The sequence below is a fragment of the Heptranchias perlo genome, unplaced genomic scaffold (genome assembly GCF_035084215.1).
Source record: "Heptranchias perlo isolate sHepPer1 unplaced genomic scaffold, sHepPer1.hap1 HAP1_SCAFFOLD_70, whole genome shotgun sequence".
In the NCBI taxonomy this organism is placed as follows: domain Eukaryota; kingdom Metazoa; phylum Chordata; class Chondrichthyes; order Hexanchiformes; family Hexanchidae; genus Heptranchias; species Heptranchias perlo.
The window spans coordinates 387537-409799 of NW_027139729.1; the positions used below are offsets into that span (position 1 = coordinate 387537).

Genomic DNA, 22263 nt, shown 5'->3' on the forward strand with positions numbered 1-22263 from the left:
AGTGGATGTAGTATATTTAGATTTTCAAAAGGCATCCAATAAGGTGCCACAAAAGAGGCTGTTACACAAGATTAGGGCTCATGGGATTGGGGTAATGTATTAGCGTGGATTGAGCATTGGTTAACGGACAGAAAACAGAGAGTAGGTATAAACGGTTCATTTTTAGATTGGCAGGCTGGAACGAGTGGGGTGCTGCAAGGATCAGTGCTTGGGCATCAGCTATTTACAATCTATATTAAAGACTTAGATGAAGGGACCCAGTGTAATTTATCCAAGTTTGCTGACGATACAAAGCTAGGTGGGGAAGTAAGTTGTGAAGAGGTCGTAAAAATGCTGCAAAGGGATATAAACAGGTTAAGTGAATGGACAAGAAGATGGCAGATGGAGTATAATGTGGGGAAATGTGAGGTTATTCCCTTTCGTAGGAAGAATAAAAAACAGAATATTTTTGAAAAATGAGAGACTAAGAAATGTTGGTAGTCAGAGGTATTTGGGTGTCCTTGTACATGAATCATAGAAATTTAACATGGAGGTAAATCAAGCAATTAGGAAGGCAAATGGTATGACAGCCTTTATTGCAAGGGGGTTGGAGTATAAGAGTAAGGAGGCGTTGTTGCAATTTTACAGGGCTCTGGTAGACCACACCTGGAGTATTGTGTACAGTTTTGGTCTCCTTACCTAAGGAAGGATACACTTGCTTTAGACAAGGTTCAACAAAGGTTCACTAGATTAATTCTTTGGATAAGAGGATTGTCCTATGTGGAGAGATTGAATAGAATGGGCCTAAACTCTCTGGAGTTTAGAAGAATGAGAAGTGATATCATTGTAACGTATAAAATTCATAGTCGATTTGACCGGATAAATGCAGAAAGGCTGTTTCCCCTGACTTGAGAGTCTAGAACTAGAGACCATAGTCCCAACATAAGGGGTCGGCCATTCAGGAACGAGATGAGAAGGAATTTCTTCACTCAGAGGGTCCTGAATGCTTGGAATTCTCTTCCCAGAGTGCTTTGGATGCTCAATCGTTGAATAAATTCAAAGCTGAGATCGGCAGATTTTTGGACTCTTGGGGAATCACTGGATATGGGGATCGGGCGGGAAAGTGGAGTTGAGGTAGAAGATCAGCCATGATCTTATTGAATGGCGGAGCAGGCTGGAGGGCCCATATGACCTACTCCTGCTCCTATTTCTTATGTTCTTATGTTCTTATTGGGTTGCAACTTCAGATGCCCGAAAAAACGTGCACTAGCGCCATCTGTCGGCAAACAATGCCAACACAAAAGATGATCACTGTTATCAATCCCTTTTGGGGTTGGGCAGAATCGCATAAAATCGACACTGAAAAGTGAGAATCAATTAATATTTTGAACATGACAATTTAACATCGATGTTTTTCCTTCTTTATGCTAGTGTGGAGACAATGTTATATTTCCCTTTCGTTAGATATAGTTTGGAAAAGCTTAACTCCCAAACAGGCAGGCGGGGAAAATTAGCTGGAGTACCAGTCACCTCAGAAATGTGCATTTTCACACATCACATTACTTTCAAACAATGGGAGTTCGGCCGAAACTTTCCAAAGATATTTACAGCTCTGTAGGGGGGTTGATTACATAGAATTAGTTAGAATGTACAGCACAGAATCGGACCATTCGCTTCTGCTGGTCCATACAGGGTTTAGAATGACCGCTTCCCACACTGCCCCCACAGCCCTCTGTTCCCTTCTCCCTCGTGTATGCATCTAGCCCCCCTAAGATGCACCAATGCCACCTGCATCAACCACTCCACCTGCCAGCGACTTTCACATTCTCTGTATGAGAAGAAATTCCTCCCAATTTCTCAGTTAAAGGGACAACCGGCTTGGCGGAGATCCAAAATTAAGTTGGGCGTGGTTTCTCGACCAAGGGAGTTTGTGAGCTCGGCGAGCCAATCAGCGACAGAGATAGCTGAGGGAGAGGTTAAAGGTCCAGCTTCTCTCTCTCTTTCTCCCGCTCACTTCCTCTTTCCATTTCTTTTTCATTTCAGTCACCTCTCCTATTTCACCACACTCTCTCTCTCTCATTGCCCATTGTCTATTCCCTGCCTCTCTTTTTCATACTCTCTCTTTCGTCCCACTGTCTTCTTGCACTTGTCACTCCCTCCCGCCCACTCTCTCATTTTTTCTTCCGATCCAGCCCCGTTGATACCACTCTTGCCATTTCTCCTGCTTCTCTCACAGCATTCCTCTCTCTGTTTCTCTTCCACTCCTATTTTTCATTCCTCTCTGTCGCTCTGTGTTTCTCTCCTGCCCTCTCCCAAGCCTCTGGCGTGATCTCTTTTAACCCGTTGAATCTTCCTTCTACGCCCCGATCTCCATCTCTCTCAGTCGCTCCATCTCTCTCTGATTACCATTTCCTTGTCTCTCTCTGTGGTTCTCTCACTCCCCTCTGTCTGTCTGTCCGTCTCTCTCTCTTTGTCTCCCTCGCTGTTTCCCCTTCTCTTTCCCTCTCACTCTTTCTGCCTGTCTATTTTCCGTATCCTCTCTCTCTCTCGCTTTCTCTCTTCTATCTATCAAATAGCTCTGTAGTTTTATGCTCATAAGCAAATACAAACTGATCTATGTTCTCCTGTTGGTTGGGAGAGCAGCGCCCAGTTTCCCATTCTCTGTACCGCTTAGCCGCCAACGTGCGTTGTTGGTAACTGCTCATTGACGGTCAATGTCTTTTTTACATAGAACTTCTGGTGAAACCTGAACTTACCATGAATGAAGAGACTGGCGTGTACTTACCCGGAGAAACCATCACGATTAACTGCCTTGACGACAAAAAATACCGGAGTGGCAATTATGCCTTTTACAAAGATGGGAACGAACTGCAATTTTCCACTAGCAGCACAGTGTATCAAATTGCAACAACCAACAGAAATGATCAAGGAGATTACCAGTGCCGGTATAGTTATCGGATTAACGGGGAATGGAAATGGTCCTCGTTCAGTGACTCGGCGCCAGTAATAGTAACAGGTGAGTGAGACAGGGCAGGGTTTTTGCAACTTTACAACGAGGCAAATGTTTCAGTTATGTGGCGATATTAGATAAGATATGATTGTACTCCTTAGAGCAGACATGAATAAGGGGAGATTCAATAGAGATGTGCAAAATGATGATGGGTTTTGATAGAGTAGATAGGGAGAAACTGTTCCCATTGACAGAAGGGTCGGCAAACAAAGGTCACAGTTTAAGGTAATTGGCAAAAGAGCCAGGTAGGAGATGAGGAAATTATTTTTACGCAGCGAGTTGTCATCTGGAATGCACCGCCTGAAAGGATGGTGGAAGCAGGTTCAGTAATAACATTCAAAATAAATTGTATATATACTTTAAAAGGAAAAAAATGCAGAGGTAATTGGTAAAGAGCGGTGGGAGTTGATCTAATTGCGTATCTCTTTCAAAGAGTCTGCACTGGCACGATGGACCGAATGGCCTCCTTCTGTGCTATAAGATTCAATGATTCGTTGTGAACAGGTGAATAGACGCCGCACTTCACAGAAACTAAACAGAAAACAGAGCAGCTAATTTGGTGAAAATGCCCGGCCGCATATTGCACTGTCATTGGACAAGTTTCATTCCAATAACATCGCCACAACTGAATATTAAAAGTTGGATAATTGTTTGCAGAGTTTTAATTGTTTTAAACACAAACGTCTAGGAATGAATCGTGACTCACAGTTAACTGTAGCTGGAGAATACTGTAACCAAGAGCCAATGGGAAGACTTATAAAAATATTGGACAAGATTCGTTTCCTACGATTACATAGAATTTACAGCAGAGAAACAGGCCATTCGACGCAACAGGTCCGTGCCGGCGTTTATGCTCCACAAGCGCCTCCTCCACCCTATCCCTTTCTCCCTCATGTATTAATCTAGCTTCCCCTTAAATGCATCAATACTATTCGCCTAAACTACTACTTGTGGTAACGAGTTCCACATTCTTAGCATTCTTTCGGCACAGAAGCTTCTCCAGAATTCCCTATTGGATTTATTGGTGAATTTCTTATATTTATGGCCCCCGAGTATTGGTCTCGCCCACAAGTGGAAACATTTTCTCTCCGTCTACCGCATCAAATCCCTTCATAATCTTAAAGATCTCAATCAGGTCACCCCTAAACCTTCTGTTTTCTCGAGAAAAGGGTCCCAGGCAGTTCAGTATCCCCTCAGTGTTCGAATCGTCCAATAAATCGCTTTGCACCTGTCCAGTGTAATATGGATATCCTTTTTGTAATATGGAGATCAGAACTGTAGACAGCACTCAAAGTGTGGTCTAACTAAAGTTCTATGCACGTTTAACATATTTCTCTTCGCAGAGATTCTTAAACTAAAATGTGCAAGACAGCTGCAATTCTGCTTGTCTGATTCCAGTCGGTTGCTGGAGGAATACAAGGATGTCATACAGATTATGGAGAAATTACAACACGGAAACAGGCCGTTCGGCCCAACCACTTCGTGTTGGTGTTTATCCTCCACACGAGCAATAGTCCTAATCCCATGTGCGTGCTCTGCTCCCAATTCCCTTCAACCGTCGATCGAACCTATTCTTAAATGTTGACATGGTCTCTGCTTCAATCCACAGCCTCACAACACTTGCTTTAAAATGTCCCTCCTGCTCCCTGCCCGAAATACCATTTTTAACTTATCAATCTCCACTCGTTCGGACTCCCGGAAACCGCCTGTGTCTCTATACTCGGTCCCATCCCTTCTGAGATTTAAAGACGGCCACTAAATTACCCCCATTCTCCGTTGTTACAAGGAAAACAGCCACAGTTTTTGAATAAAAGAAGGAAGTACCATTTAGTTGGCGCCTTTTATGACCTCTGGACGTCCAAAGCGCTTTACAGCCAATGAAGTACATTTGAAGTACAGTCACTGTTATAATGCAGGAACCGCGACGGTCAAATTGCACTCGGCAAGGCCCCACAAACAGTAATGTGATAATGATCAGATAATCTGTTTTAGTGGTGTTGATTGAGGGATAAATATTTGGCTCAGGACACCAGGGAAAACTTTCCTGCTCTCCTTCGAAATAGTGGCGTGGGATCTTTTACATTCACTTGAGACGGCAGCCGGGGCCTCGGTTTAACGTCTCATCTGAAAGACGGGACATGTGACGGTGCAGCACGCTCTCAGCCCAATATTCACTCCCAGTGAGGTCATTGATTCTCATCCCCAAGAATGATAATGATGAAATCGAGCCCACCATCACTTACCTCCTTTATTTGAGATTCTAATCTCCACGGTTTAACAGAGACGTTCACTCTTTTTAATCCGGTTTGCACCACAGGCTAAATGACCAGAAATTGGAATTTCAAATCCACGCATTTCCATGTGCCCCTCGTATCGCAGAGTGCAATTTCAGGGCTAAAATCTGATTTTGGAAATAGAACCACAAACTTATTTCTTTTCTCTCGCAACTCAGTTTGATTCCACTAATGAATGGTTAATTCCCGTTTTGTGGAACTTCAGCCATCGATTCCAACTGTTCCCGAAAATACAGCGCAATCGTTATTGAGTTACCAAACTTCCACCGTACACATAATCCACAGATCCATTTCTAATTGTTCTTTCCATTCATTTTGCCACAGATCCGATAACAACGCCAAGGATATCCCCTGATAAACCGACTGGGGTGTATTTGAAAGGAGAGACGGTTACCATTACCTGCATCGTGACCGGATACTATCGCGATAAAACCTTCCATTTTTACAGAGGTAGCTCACCGCTGTACTCTGATCAAGTCCTCGCAAAGGACAACATTGCAACATTCAAGGTCAGCAGAGCAGACCAAGGAGGGCGGTACCAAGGTAAATATGGAACCACTGTCAATAGAAGGTATTTATGGTCCCAGATCAGCGAGGCTGTGACGGTCACTATAGCAGGTGAGTGAAGGGGTGCAGAGATTAGGAAAATGTTTATTCAACACCATTAGAGGTAGATTTTGACTGTGCGCTCGCGTAGAATGGATGATAGTGAATCGGCAGGCTGTTTCACATATCTCCTGATTTTTATTTCCATTGACTTCAATGTAGATGATAATTGGGTGGTGTATAAAACGGGTGGAGTATAAAATGAGCTGCAGATGCTCGACCGCCCGTTCTTCAGTAAAAATGGAGTAGAAATCCGCCACTGGCAGTTGTGTAAGACGGGCGGGATCGGATCGGCCGCCTGTTATAAGCCCGATCCGATATTCAGATCCAGTGATGTCATTGATTCACATCCCCAAGAATGATAAATAAAAAATCGACCATCACTTCCCTCCTTTATTTGAGGTTCCAATCTCCACGGTTCAGCAGAGAAGTTCACTCTTTGATATCCGGTTTGCACCATAGCCTAAATGACAAAGAATGGGAATTTCAAATCAGCGCATTGTCCATGTTCCCCTCGTATCGCAGGGTGCAACTTCAGGACTAAAACCTGATTTTGGAAATAGAACCACAAACTGATTTCTTTTCTCTCGCACCTCAGTTTGATTCCACTAATGAATGGTCAATTCCCGTTTTGTCGAATCTCAGCCGGCGATACAAACATTTCCCCTCAACACCGCACAATCGGTATTGAGTTCCCAAACTTCCACCGTACGCTTAGTCCACTGCTCTATTTCTAATTGTTCTTTACATTTATTTTACCACAGATCCGCTAACAGCGCCAGCGATATCTCTTGATCAACCAAGTGGCGTGTATTTGAAAGGAGATACGGTGACCATTACCTGCACCGTGGCCGGAGACGATCGCGATAAAACCTTCCATTTTTACAGAGATCGCCAAACGCTGTACTCTCATCAAATCATCACAAAGGACAACATTGGAGCATTCACGGTCAGCAGAACAGACCAAGGAGGGAGCTACCACTGTCAATATGGAACCTCCGTCAATAGAAGGCAGTTATGGTCCCAGCACAGCGAGGATGTGACGGTCACTATAGCAGGTGAGTGAAAGGGGCGGGAGGGGCAGAGATTATTTAAATATCTATTCAACAGCATTAGGGGTAGATTATGACAATGCGTTATCGTAGAATGGACGATAGTGAATCGGCAGAGCGTTTCTCATCTTTTCCGGTTTTTCTTTACATTGACTTCAATGGAAATGATGATTGCGTGGTGTTTAAAATCTGTGGAGTATAAAATCTGCTCGATCGCCCGTTTCAGGCCTGCGCCTCAGACGGATTTATATTCCACTGTCAGAAATTATGATATCAATCCCGACTAAATCTTCATCTCACAGCCCAAGGCGATAGTTCGAGAATAATTTTAACTGAACACGCCCGGCGGAAAAGAGGCGGGTTCGATTCTGCCACTTGTTTAAACTCTTCCCGATTTTGCCCCAAGTGACTTTAATGGAGCGTAAAATCGGTCAGAGTTTTAAACGGGCGGTCGACAGAACTTATCCAACTCCCACAATGCCGGTTGTGTTAAAATTGTCCTTTTTAACTCCGTGCTGAGGAACTGGAGAATTCCAGAGGTGATGGCGTTCATTTCAGCAGTTGGCCAGCGAATAAATATGAAGATGTGAACGCAAGACCTTCGATAAACAAAACAATGTAGGTTGTGTGATATTATTACATGACCTCTGTTCCTGATTTCCAATTTTACACCCTACAGGTCTCAATTAACAGAGCGAACAATTTAATATTATAATAAGAGCACAGCGCCGGGGTTCTAACTCCATTGAGTGTAGAGTCACCTCATGAGGCTCTGCCAGACTGGCTGCTCTTGTCACGTTGCAAATTTTCAGTCTGATACCCGCAACTGCGTGCAGAGATTTTAAAAATGAACCTGTTTTGGGGGTTGCTTTAACTTAAATACGTTGTGGCTTTCCCTATATCGACAGCACCTCCCAAACCCGCGACCTCCACCATCTTAGAAGGACAAGGACAGCAGGCACATGGGAACAACACCACCTGCACGTTCCCCTCCAAGTCACACGCCATCCTGATTTTTACAAGAACCACCGTTCCTTCATTGTCACTGGGTTAAAATCCTGGAACTCCCGACCTAACAGTACTGTTAGAGAACTTTCACCATACGGACTGCAGCGGTTCAAGAAGGCGGCTCACCACCACCTTCTCAAGGGCAACAAGGGATGGGAATAAATGCCGGCCTTGCCAGTGACGGCCACCTCTGTAATGATAAGAACGTATTTCGGCCACACCAAAAAACTCCTTTATCTGAAATGCGAATCCCCGGTTTAACGGAGAAGTTCACTCTTTCTATCTGCGTTCTCACCTGGGCTAAATTAGCAGAAATAGGAATTTCAAATCAAGCATTTTCCTTGTTCCGCTCGTATCCCAAAGTACATTTTCTGGCCTAAACCCCAAGTTTGGAAAGAGAACCCCAGCTGTGGTGCTGCCAATTGATTTCCTACTTTACAACAGTGACTACACTTCAAATGTACTTCATTGGCTGTAAATCGCTTTGGGAAGTCCTGGGATGGTGAAAGGCGCGATATTGATGCAAGTCTTTCGGTGTTTCTTGTGAAACAAATCCAGAATCCCACGTTTGTAGAACCCCAGTCAGCGATGCAAACCCTTCCCGTCAACACAGCTCAATCGTTATTGAGTCTCCAACCTTCCAGTGTACAAGGGAACGCCAGAGATCCATTTCTAATTGTTCTTTCCATTTATTTTGTCATAGATCCGCTAACAACGCCAGGGATATCTCTTAATCTTTGGAGTGGTGTGTATGTAGAAGGAGAGATGGTCACCATTACCTGCACCGTGAGCAGAAAAAATCGCGATCAAACATATCACTTTTACAGAGAGCAGGAACTGCTGAACTCTGGTCAAATCACCACTGAGAACAACAGCGGAACATTCCCGGTTACCGGTACAAACCAAGAAGGGCGGTACTACTGCCAATATGGAATTTACGTCAAAACAAGACGGCTACTGTCCCAGCGCAGCAAGGCTGTGACGGTGACTATAGCGGGTGAGTGAAGGGGAATATACATTGTTCATATATCAAAGTGAGGGTCTCTGCGCTCTGCTCCTGACAGGGTCTCTGTAACAGTGTTCAATACTCAATGTGAGGGTCTCTGCGCTCAAACCCTGACAGGGTCTCTGTAACAGTGATTAATAGTCACAGAGAGGGATTCTGCGCTCAGCTCGTGACAAGTTCTCTCCGACAGTGTTTAATATTCACAGGGAAGGTGTCTGCACTCAGCTCCTGACAGGGTCTCTGTAACCGTGTTTAATATTCACAGAGAGGATCTCTGCGCTCAGCTCCTGACAGGGTCCCTGTCACAGTGATTAATACTCAGAGTGAGGGCCTCTGCGCTCAACCCCTGACAGGGCCCCTGTCACATTGTTTAATGCTCAAAGTGAGGGCCTCTGCGCTCAACCCCTGACAGGGCCCCTGTCACATTGTTTAATGCTCAAAGTGAGGGCCTCTGCGCTCAACCCCTGACAGGGCCTCTGTCACATTGTTTAATGCTCAAAGTGAGGGTCTCTGCGCTCAACCCCTGACAGGGTCTCTGCAACAGCGAATAATAGTCAGAGAGGGAATCTGCGCTCAGCTCGTGACATGTTCTCTCTAACAGTGTTTAATATTCTGAGGGAGGAACTCTACGTTCAGCTCCTAAAAGGGCCTCTGTAACATTGCTTAATATTCACAAAGTATCGGCGCTCTGCTCCTGACAGGTCTCAGTAAAAATTGATTAGAAATCCGCCACGGGCAGTTGTGTAAGACGGGCGGGATCGGACCTGTCGTCTGATATCAGCCCGATCCGATATTCAGTTCCAGTGATGTCATTGATTCACATCCCCAAGAATGATAAATAAAAAATCGACCATCACTTCCCTCCTTTATTTGAGGTTCCAATCTCCACGGTTCAGCAGAGAAGTTCACTCTTTGATATCCGGTTTGCACCATAGCCTAAATGACAAAGAATGGGAATTTCAAATCAGCGCATTGTCCATGTTCCCCTCGTATCGCAGGGTGTAATTTCAGGACTAAAACCTGATTTTGTAAATAGAACCACAAACTGATTTCTTTTCTCTCGCACCTCAGTTTGATTCCACTAATGAATGGTCAATTCCCGTTTTGTCGAATCTCAGCCGCCGATACAAACATTTCCCCTCAACACCGCACAATCGGTATGGAGTTCCCAAACTTCCACCGTAACTTAATCCACAGATCCATTTCCAATTGTTCTTTCTATTTATTTTACCACAGATACGCCGAAAAAGCCACGGATATCCCCTGATCAACCAAGTGGCGTGTATTTGAAAGGAGAGACGGTGACCATTACCTGCACCGTGGCCGGAGACTATCCCGATAAATCTTTCCATTTTTACGGAGATCGCCGACTTCTGAACTCTCATCAAATCATCACAAAGGACAACATTGGAACATTCAGAGTCACCGGAACAGACCAAGGAGGGAGCTACCACTGTCAATATGGAACCTCCGTCAATAGAAGGCAGTTTTGGTCCCAGCTCAGCGAGGCTGTGAGGGTCACTATCGCAGGTGAGTGAAAGGGGCGGGAGGAGCAGAGATTGTTTAAATATCTATTCAACAGCATTAGGGGTAGATTATGACAATGCATTATCGTCGAATGGACGATAGTGAATCGGCAGAGCGTTTCTCATCTCTTCCGGTTTATCTTTACATTGACTTCAATGGAAATGATAATTGGGTGTGTTTAAAATCTGTGGAGTATAAAATGTGCTCGATCGCCCGTTTCAGGCCGCCGCCTCAGACGGATTTATATTCCACTGTCAGAAATTTGTGATATCAATCCCGACTAAAATTTTACCTCACAACCCAGGGTGATAGTTGGAGAATAACTTTAAACGAACACGCCCGGCGGAAAGGGGAGGGTTCGGGCGCTAAATTGGACTGTGTAGCGCCCATTGTTTCGGCCCGACACGGCCTTTTCGATATCCAAGATGGCGTCTTGGATGCTCACGCACGTTTCCAGAGTGACATGCGCCAGACGCTATTTTAGTATAGGAGTTAGCGCAAGCTAACAACTCACTGGTCACACACACTGGCAGCTATTCAACCATGACAGGCACATCATCCAGACACGCGTCACACTTTCTTGCAGGAGAAGATGTTGCATATCAGGAAGCAGCAAGTGGCGGTGGCATTTAGCCCATCGAGCCTGTTCTGCCGTTCAATGAGATCACGGTGGACCTGTGACCTAACTCCATATACCCGCCTTAGCCCAATATCCCTTAATACCCTTGGTTCACAGAAATCTATCAATCTCAGAATTAACTTTCACAAGTGAGCGAGCATTAACTGCCGTCTGCAGAAGATATTCCAACCATCTCCCACCCTTTGCGTGTAGAAGCATTTTCAAGCTTGACTCCATCACGTGCTGGCTCTTAATGTTGGACTATATCCCCGCATCCGAGTATTCAAGAGTAGGAAACCTCCAAGAACAGTTACAAATGTCTCAGCAGCCAGAAATCATAATCCTTCCACTAACCTGTAAATCATGCATGGTTAGTTTAAATAGCGCCGGTGAGTGTCCTCCAGGCACTCTAAGGCACGTTCAGATGGTCGGGGTTAAGACTGTGCGTTGAGTTGTGCGTTAAGTCCCAAAATGGTGTCTATCGCTCTTAAATCAGCGTTGCAATCTGATTGAAGCTATTTTCTCCTTACTTTACATGATTCCGGCGTTCGTTATCTGCGCCTGCTGCTAACTCCAATACCAAGGTGGCATCGAGCGCATGTCACGCTGCAAGACGCCATCCTGGATGTCGAAGAGGCCACATAGCACCCAAACAGCGGGCGCTACACGGCTCAATTTAGAACCCTCAGTTTCTCCAATCTTTCCTCGTATCTGAAGTCTTTCATCCCTAGTGCTATTCTAGTAAATCTCCTCTGTACCCTCTGTAAAGTCTTGACATCCCTCCTAAAGTGTGGTGCCCAGATTTAGCCACAATACTACAGCAGGAGCCTAACCAGTATTTTGTAAATGTTCAGCACAACTTCCTTGCTTTTGTATCATTTTCATCTGTTTATAAAGCCAAGAATTCAGTATCCCCTTTTAGCAGCCTTCTCAACTTGTCCTACCACCTTCGAAGTTTAGTGTATGTATACCCCCAGTTCTCTTTTTTTCCCGCATCCCCTTTAAAATTGTACCATTTAGTTTATATTGCCTCTCCTTTTTCTTCCCACCAAAATGAATCAATTCGCACTTCTCTGCGTTAAATTTCATCTGCCACGTGCCTGCCCATTTCAACAGTCTGTCGATGTCCTCCTCAAGTTTGTGACCATCCTCCTCACTTCTTTCTATGTTTCGTATCACCTGCAAAATTTGAAATTATGCCCTGTGTCCCCAAGTGCAGGTCATTACCATATATCAACAAAGAGCAGCGGTCCCAACCGCGACCCCTGGGTGACACCACTGCACACTTCATTCTTGTTTGAAAATCAGCCACTACTGTCTGCTTTCTGTCTCTTTGCTTATTACGTATCCACGCATCCACTGCCCTTTAATCCCATGAGCTTCAATTTTGCGAACAAGTCTATTGTATGGCACTTTTTGAAACGCCCTTTGAAGATCTTTAGACACAACATCAACCACATTACCCTTATCAATCTTCTCCAGCAATCCATCAAAGAACTCAATCAAATTAGTCCAACACAAATTTACCTTTTAAAAATCCGTGCTGGCTTTCATTTATTAACACACATTTTTCCAAGTGCCAATTAATTTTGTCCCGGGTTATTGTCTCTAAAAGTTTCACCACCATCGACGTTAGTCTGACTGGCCTGTAGTTGCCGGGTTCATCCCTCCACAATTTCCACCCGTACTTTTCTCAGCAAGCTGGGATGCATCCCATCCGAACCGGGTGACTTTTCTACTCTGAGCTTTGCTAAACTTTTGCGTGCCTCGTCTTTATCTATTCTCATCCTATCCAGTTTCTTCTCCTTTACTGGAACATTGGCAGCATCCTCTTCCTTAGTGATGACAGGTGCAAAGTACTGATAAGGTATCTCAGTCATGCCCTCTGCCTCCACAAGAAGATCGCCTTTTTGTCCCTAATCAGCCCCACCCTTCCTTTGACTTCCTTTTTACTATTAACTCCACTGAGTTTAGTGTTACCTCACGAGGCACCTCTAAACTGGCTGGACTTGTAACATTACAGGTTTCTCTGTCAGATAAGCGAAACTGCGTGCCGAGATTTTCAAAATAACCCTGTAACTCGGAGTACTTTAATGAATTACATTCTGGTTTTCCATATCATCTCACTGGGTTGGATTTCGACAGTAACGCCCAAACCTGAGACCTCCAACACCGAGAAGGACAAAGATAGCAGCTGGATGGGAACAGCATCACCTCCAATTTTCCCCCAAGTTATAAATCATCTCGACTGAGGCACATGTCACCGTTCCTTCATCGTCACTGTATCAAAATCCTGGAACTCCCTACCTAGCAGCAATATGGGAGCACTTTCACCACATGGACTGCAGCTGTTCAACAAGGAGGCGGCTCACCACCACCTTCTCAATGGGCAATTAGGGACGGGCAACAAATGCTGGCCTGCCCAGCGTTGCGCACATCCCAAAGCCCGCTAACACTTAACTACTTTATTTGAAATGGGAATCTCCACTGTTCAGCGGAGACGTTCATTCTTTTTAATCAGGTTATGGCTTGGCTAAGTTACCACAAATGCGAATTTCAAATCAATGCCTTCCCTCTGTTCCTCTGGTATCCCAGAGCGAAATTTGAGGGATAAACGCTGATTTTGAAAATAGAACCGCAACTGATTTCTTTTCTTCCGTTTCATCCCACTAATGAATGGTCAATTTCCCCCTTTGTATATACTATCCTCCTCAGTCCTTACAACTTCAATGTTACGTGTCATCAGCAAACTTTGAAATTATGCCCTGAATACCTAATTCCAGGTCATTGATATTTTGGTTCACAAATATAAGTCTGTATTGCGGTTGAATCGATCGTCACGACTTTTTCCTTTCGTATTACAGGTCTACCCACACCAAATATATCAGTGGATTCTAGTCTTGTTGTGAAGGGTGGAAAAGTCACCTTTAATTGTACAAACCCCCGGGACCATCCTGGCTTCACATTTTACTTATACAGACACCGAGAAGCGAATTACTCGGATGTCCAGACTGCTGCTGCACGGGACAATTCTGTCACTTTCACCATCACGAATATAGATCACACCGATGGAGGAAATTACACCTGTCTGTATAAAGGGGATGTGAGGGGAAGGTTGCTAACGTCGGCTGAGAGTGACCCTGTATATATAACTGTAAGAGGTGAGTGAGATTCACACGGTGAATGTGTTCATCCGACCGCAGTACAAGGCATTCCGTGTTGTATTGAACGATCAAAACTAGCGTGGAAATGACATCCAGGGGTAATATTTGGTCTTGGGCGGTATCGGATCGTGCATCCGTTTTACGCCCCGCCTGATATTCAACCCCATTGGCTGCAATAGAACTTGAATATCGGGCGCAGCGTAAAACAGGCGGCCTATGCGAAACTGTCCAGTTTGCCCTATCGCCCAATGGCCTCTTAACGCTTATTTCACGAACTGTTCGCTACTTATCCTGTTACTGAGGAAATGTTCAATCACCAAACGTTGAACGGTTTTATTTCTCCAACTCTGATGAAAAGTTTGATTCACTAGTTGTGTCCTTTAGTTGCTCTCCGATCCCCTAATAGTCCAGGGTCGACTCCCAGAGAAGCTGAGAAAAAATAACACCCATTCTACCAAATTTAACACAAGGTAATTTGAAACTAGTAAGCACAATGCACAAAACAGGTGCTGTAAACGTACAGCCCGTCAGTGAGCTTCTGTGGAGAGAGCGGGTGAGTTCTGATCAAGGTCCCCACCTGAACTGACAGCCCATCTGTTCTCACTGCCAATGTGCAATTTTGACCCAGTGATCATTCAGAATGAAACTGACAGAATGAAACTGATTCATTCCCACACTGTCGCTATTATACTTTTGACACCAGCTGGTAATAATTAAACATTCACCTTGTTCCAGGTCCACGGTTAATATCCAATGAATGAATCAATGAATTAATGAGGCAATTAATTAATCGACCAATGACAATTGAGCTTTGTGCCGAGTCGTTTTTAACAGGTGCATCGTGATGTCATCACGGTCCCAAACCACTCGGGGCCTCATTACTGATCCACTGACTTTGAATCATTGAATCAATGGGAGAGATTTATAGGTAGAAAAGAAAGGAGGGGAGACAGACTCAGAGTATCAGAGACTGAGGTACTTTATCAAAACAGTGCAAAGCTGGGGACAGAGTAGGAAAGTGGGATTAATTGGACAGCTCTGTCAAAGAGCCAGCAGTCACAATGGGCAGAATGGCCTCCTTCTGCGCTCTAAGATTCTATGTGAACATTTTAATGCCTTATTTTTTCTGTTATGCGGCCCACTCCGTCTACACAGTCCCAGTGCCTATTTTGTTTTTCTGTCAAGCAGCAGATTATTTATTCCGTGTAGATAATGTTGGTTATCTTGCTTCCACTGTGCCCCTTTATCTCATTTAGGTAAATCCGTTGCGCTGGAGGCTGGTGTTGGCTCTGCTGTGGTTCTGATTCTTATCCTTGCTCTGTTGGGTGTGTGTTTCTGGAAGAAACGTGGGTCAAACAGTATGTAATATCCGTTCATTGCCAACACATGGACCAAGCTAACTGTCGTCTCCCTTCTTCCCCACTACAAACGATCCACCACCTGACCCCTAACCTCGGACAGTAAATATAAGGAGATCACAGATTGAAAGGTGAAATAGCTGGTGGCGAAGCTGAAAGAGACCTGGGCTGAAATCCATGTCGAGTGTTGGCGCAAAACAGGCGGTATCGCGTTTGCCGCCTGTTATACACCCCACCTGATATTCAGCCCCATTAATGTGAATTGAACTGAACGCCAGGTGGAACGTATAAGTGGCACAATATGTCATACCGCCCGATTTGCGTTACTGCCCAAAGACCAATTTCGACCCTATAGTGTCACATTATGAAGAATGACTACAAAAACTCGGGGTTCTCAGTCTGGAAGGAGACATCTGAGAGGTGATTCTATGGAGTTTCTTAAGATAGTAAATGTAATGAAAGAGATAAATCTGATACATGACATGAAATGAAGTTATCGGTTTGGTCAAAGCGAGGCAGGTACAAACTGGTAAAAGATAATCTAAATCGGATATAAGGAATTTCTTCATCACGCAGTGATCATGCTCGGAATGGACTCCCAGATACAGTTCTGGAGGCGAATACCTTGGAATCATTGACAAAATATTGAGATGCAGCAACGGGGGTGGTGTCTGTCGGGTCTTTCTGGGGGGTGGGGGAGGGGGGAGCGGGGTGAATTAAGATGCAATGAATGCCCTTCCTCATCCGTAAATACCTTGTGATCCAAAGTCGAAAACAACCCTCTTCTGCCTGGGCCTCTTCTGACCACTCTACTTCCTAACCCTTCCCACTCACCCTTGTCTGAACCTTTCCAACCTGATTCTATATTTCCTTTTTTATCTCCTTACCCATCACCATTAAACTCATCTTGTCCATAAAACCCACGAACTGCTCACATGACACTTTCCCTTCTGAGCTTCTCGCCACAAAAATTCCTCACCTCAGTTGTCTGAGCACCAATGCACTGATCCGTCCCTCCATTTTTGCCTCAGTTATTATATCGTGCAGAACTGCTGTCATCACGCAATTCCTAAGAAAGCCATTTCTTAATCCTCTCATCCTCTCCAGCTCCCCATATCCAAAGGTCGCTTTCTGTATAAAGTATTGAAAGGTGTGATTCCGTTACAAGTATGCTCCGATTTCTCCCACCACTTCCTGTTCAAGGCTTTCCCATCAACCTTGCATCCATCCATAGTACCAGTTACTTCCTGTGTGACTGCTTGGATGGCTTGTTATCATGACTCTTCTTTCTCGGCCTTTGAAACATCGGTCATTCCTCAAGTGTCTGTCCTCCATACACCGCCTCCCTGGAACTGCCCCGTTTATTTCCACTCCTACCTGTCACATCATAGTCATAACATTTCATCCATTGACATCGCCTCCCTTGGCTGCACAATCACGTCTGCCGTGCCCAGGATTATCTCCTTTGACCCACTCATCTTCATCATCCATACCCTACAGCTTAACTACATCGTTGAGCAGTATGCGGTCAACTCTCCTCGGTACCCTTACTCTATCTCTATCTCTCAGCCTCCTTCATAGCCACCACAGCTGTTACCATTCGCTCCAAACTGATTAACAAACATTGAGACATTTGCAGCCAACACGTTGTCCAGATTAACATGCGTAAACACCGAAGCCATCTTCTTCAGCTCCTCAAAGCCTTGATGTACCTCTGGCCTGTCAATGGAGGGTATAATCGCGCGGCGTGTAAAATGGAAGTCCTGTCCGAACCCGCCCGTTATCCACTCGGCGGTTTAGGTTAAAATTATACTCTACGGGTTTGTTCATAATCGAGTTGGATGTGGTGCCGGGAGGGAGATGGTTCTGGAGAATAAGTTTCAGTGGCCCAAAGACCTGTTCTGTTTCTTGACCTTTCTCATCTTTCTATTTTGTAATTGGATCCGGATTTCTAACACTTATGTTTTATTTTCAGGGAAATATGGAAACAGCAGAGAAATGAGGTGAGACATTAAGTGTTGAATTTTAAATTTCAACCACACTCAACCGAAATAAAACCCAGCAGCAAACATTCGGTACAATTTGTCCGTGTCCTGGCTTTTAAATTTTAGAATCGAGCTCCCCCACTCACACTCACACTTACACTCTCACTCAAACACACAATCACACATTCATACACACAAACTCAAACACAAACACACAATCACACACACACAGACACACAAACACAATCACAAATATACAGGAACACAAACATATATCAAACACAATCACACGCACACACATGCGCACACTCTCACCCAAACACGGGCAGTTTCATTTACTTGAATAATTTTCATTTTATCTCCCTTTCATTTCTTTAAATGTCTTTTCAGCCACGTTGTTATTAAGCTATGACCTTTCTCATCTGTGGATCCCACATTACCCACCGCTCAATGAGATCAGAAATTCCTCTGTTCGCTCTGTGTAACGACATCGCGAATGCATTTGTGATGATGTCTCTCCTTAGTTATTCTAGCCAATTGGAAACTGCGCTCGAAAAAATTGAGTGTCCAACGGGAGGCAATATTCACAAACAATTTAATGAAGTCGCTACATATAGTGAGAGCTGGAGACGGTTCCTCATTAATCGCCCTACACGTCAAACAAATCGGTAGTTTCAGGGCAACAAAGAACAATTCTCAGGAATAAACTTGGTTTTGCAACAGCTGGATCTCCTGGCCATGTACCGAGGGGCATTTTTACATCTCAGGCGGGATCCATCTCTAGATCCATTCACTACCTGTCTACGAATCACATGAAATGTGCCTTGCAAAATAAAATGATTGAATCGACGATTTCTATTCTTTTAAGGACCACGGCGCCTCCTAGTGACGAGACTAATGAAACCCTGACATGTAAGTTCTATTTTGTATTGGTGCATCCGGTATTGTCTTTGACGTTCAGTATTTTCTTTTTCTTTTAACGAACAAAAATGAACAAGAAGTTATTAGCAGTAGCAGTTTGTAGACAACAGTTTGTACTATATTTAGCAAATCTGCTAAGAATCACATACAGAGTCAATCATTTCTGAACCATTTTGTTAACCTGACCAAGAAGCAATATAAACATTGATTTTATGTTTCCACCGTGGAGTGGAGATGGAGTGTGTCCTACAGTTCAAGGGGAATCGCGGGAACGAGATCATTGGAGTCCGGCGCACAGGCATAATTCAATCCCACTTTTAAAATCCGAAGTTATGCGCTTATTTGTATATAATAGGAAGTGTGCACATACATGGTTTAAAATTGTTGTAGATTTACAGTAAAGTAGTAAAATATTTGACAATTTCTTAAGCAATTAGAGTTGGTTAAAGTATCAGACGGTTTTGCAAACAGGCTGCGAAGGTGGGAGATGCAAAATCGAGGTGCGACATTGTCGCCGCTGGTGGGCGAGTGTAATTACAGGATGGCAAATTTACAGAGGCAGCTTTTTATTGTAAAAATGAATGCACCATCGGAATTTATAATGGAAAAGGTGACGCAAAAGTGTGACAAAAAATAACAACCGGAAGTACGTTTTGGTAAACAGGAAGTGGTGCAGGCATTAAGATTTTTATTCTATTGCGAATTGAACTCACAGGCAATGGGCACTCGGACTCAAGGCAAAGTATAGTCTGCAGGTGAAGTACGGCTGGAGGGTTGGGGATTACTGGACGAGGCTGTGTAGATGTAATTCAATCCACATTTGTCCTTTCATTTATATAATACTTCACTTTTTATTACTATTTATTATGAGGTCTCAGTCCTGGCTCAATGAGTAACACTCTTCCTTTCAGCTTCAATTCCTTCCTTATCCAAATTCATAAAACTATAAAGCATGGATGTAACCGCATTAATCGTCACAAGTGGAAAGTGATAAGTTCATCTATCATTGCGACCATAGGGCAACTCAAGACTTGCCACACTAACACTGTAGTTGCAATAGTCCTAAAAATAACAAGCCACATAGTGCAAATCGATTTCCTGTTCCCAGAAAAACCTTGGGAATCGCATTCATTTCCTGGCGAAAGACAGGAAATGGTAACGGAAACCAGCATAGGAAGTCCATTCGCTTCCCAGTGGCCAGCCGGAGAACCGTTGGTACTCCCCACTCTTGGCAGTGGAGATGGTCCCATTCATATGATGATTTAATAACATTTCATTTGGAGAGACTAACCATAGAAAGAAACATTTTTAATAAATGTTTTAAATATTTACACATCAATGCAATCTTTTTTTTGTTTTGTTTCATTTAGACGCTGACCTTAATCTACAAACGAAGCCGAGGAAAGTCTGCGTAAGTTACAAATAAACTTAGGGTTTATTTCTTAACTTTGATGTTATCATTTATCTCGCTCATTCATGCTCTTACAAAGTTGATTCCAAATATTTGACCGTTTTCTCTCAGGATCTTTGTTCTTTGTTTAAAATCACAGTCGCCTTGTCTCAACCTTTAATATTCATTGTAAACAATTTTACAACACCAAGTTATAGTCCAGCAATTTTATTTTAAATTCACAAGCTTTCGGAGGCTTCCTCCTTCGTCAGGTGAACGATGTGACGAAGGAGGAAGCCTCCGAAAGCTTGTGAATTTAAAATAAAATTGCTGGACTATAACTTGGTGTTGTAAAATTGTTTACAATTGTCAACCCCAGTCCATCACCGGCATCTCCACATCATTTAATATTCATGAGACCAAATACATTTGCAATCATATTTCAATATGTCGTAAAAGGACTACAGAAAGGTTGTCAATAGAGAGGAATAAATGGATCTTTTAAAAAGATTTGTTGAAAAGGATCCTCATTGGAACACGAATCTTTGAGGGGTGAGATGCAGCTTTGCTCCCCCTATAGGAAATGAAGGGCAAAAGCAGAGTTTAGTTCCCAAGATTGCATCTGCATACGTGTAAACATACTTCTGTGCACCTGACTGTAGACTGTATATAGCCGTGAAGGGTTAGCTTTTGGTTTATGTGTGGAATATGCAGAGCATTGCTATGTAAACAAGACAATTTTCTATTGACCTCACTGATCCAGCGTGCGGGTTCCATGAGTTACACCCGCCATCTTTGAATCACACCTGGAATGATAAGTTGTCCCTTCTATTTCCCGATGCTGTCAGAAATAGGCATTGGAACTTTCGACTTGGAGCGGGCGTAAAACGGGCGATCTGGGTTCGGTCGCCCGTTGTAAACTTCTCCCAATTTCCATTTCCATCGAAGTCGATCCCCTCTAATTTAGAAACGTCCTCCCGCTATGTGTTTCCAGATTTCCTGTTTCTCTGCTGGTAATCGCGGGACCTCCATGTTTTTACACAAACAGCATTACGTTGAAATGATAACTTCATCTGAAAATAAAGAAAGTAGCGACGCCGGTGAATAAGGCCACAAAAAGGCAAACCAAACACTGGGGTTCATTACTGGAGGGATAGAATTAAAAATAAATGAAGTCAAATCTGTAAAGAGCCTTGGTTGTACCACACTTGGAGTATTGAGCCGAGTTCTGTTCTATAACCTGGACTATAACCTGGTGTTGTGCGACTCCTTACATTTATTATAAAAAGGATATAGATTCATTACAGTAGGTGCAAGAAAGATTCACAAGGCTGATACCAGAGCTGAGTGGGTCAACTCATCAAGAAAGGCTGAACAGACTGGGGCGCTTTTCTCCAGCAAAGAAAAGGCTGAGGGGTGACCAGATAGAGGCCTTTAAGATGATGATGAGGTAGCCATAGAGATAATGTTTTCACTTGTGAGGGAGCCCAATACTAGATGTCATAAATATACGATAGTCACTAATGAATCCAATAGGTAATTCAGGAGAAACTTCTTTGTACATGGTGAAATGTGGAACATGCTACCACAGGAATAGTTGAGGCAAATAACATAGATGCATTTAAAGGGAAGCTAGATGGGCACACGAGGGAGAAAGGACTAGAAGGATATCCTGATGGGATTAGATGAAGTAGAGAGGGAGGAGGCTGGTGTGCAGCATAAACGCCTTCATAGAACTGTTGGGCCCAAAGGCCTGTTTCTAAGCTGTAGACTCGATGCAACCGTTAGCAGACAGTCAAATCCTTTAGAGTGGCTCAACATTTCAGCTTAATGACCGCCCACTCGAACAACGCCGCTTTTATTATTTTGCCGCCTTTTGCCGACATCCATCTGCTGATATAATTTCTCTGAACTGTTAACAGATTTTAAGCCGAACAATTGAACTTCTGACCAACTGCACCTTTCATTTCAGGGTCAGCGAAACATCGTCCGAACCTTCGGTGAGGAATCCACCACCTACGCAATGGTGAAGCGGTAGAAAATTTGGAGTTCTCCCCGGCACAAGGCGTGCCACCCTGAACAAGAGGTCCAGGGCCGAGCATTGTGATGGTCATTAGCAATTGACCCATTTCGATATCATCCAGAGTTGGTATTTGCATATAGCCATATATAGAAATGTAATCAATAGGAGATGTCCCACCTGTCTCCTGGTACTTATTTCAAGTATCATTTAAACGATATTTTTGGAATATAGGAAATAGGAATATGCCATTCAGCCCTTCGAGCCTGCTCCACTATTCAATTAGATTCGGGCTGATCTGTACCTCAACCCCAGTTACCCGTC

The 22263-nt window shown here is 43.9% G+C and overlaps 1 protein-coding gene across 1 annotated transcript; it reads left to right on the forward strand.

The window, feature by feature from the left end:
- The first annotated feature begins 6101 nt into the window (after positions 1 to 6101).
- Positions 6102 to 21957, forward strand: LOC137318348 (Fc receptor-like protein 5). Its single transcript, XM_067981233.1, has 9 exons — positions 6102 to 6159; positions 6654 to 6947; positions 8653 to 8946; positions 10192 to 10485; positions 13966 to 14262; positions 17599 to 17626; positions 18477 to 18520; positions 19900 to 19940; positions 21892 to 21957. Exons 1-9 carry the CDS (start codon positions 6102 to 6104, stop codon positions 21955 to 21957), a joined length of 1416 nt encoding a protein of 471 aa, XP_067837334.1.
- Positions 21958 to 22263: the final 306 nt, after the last annotated feature.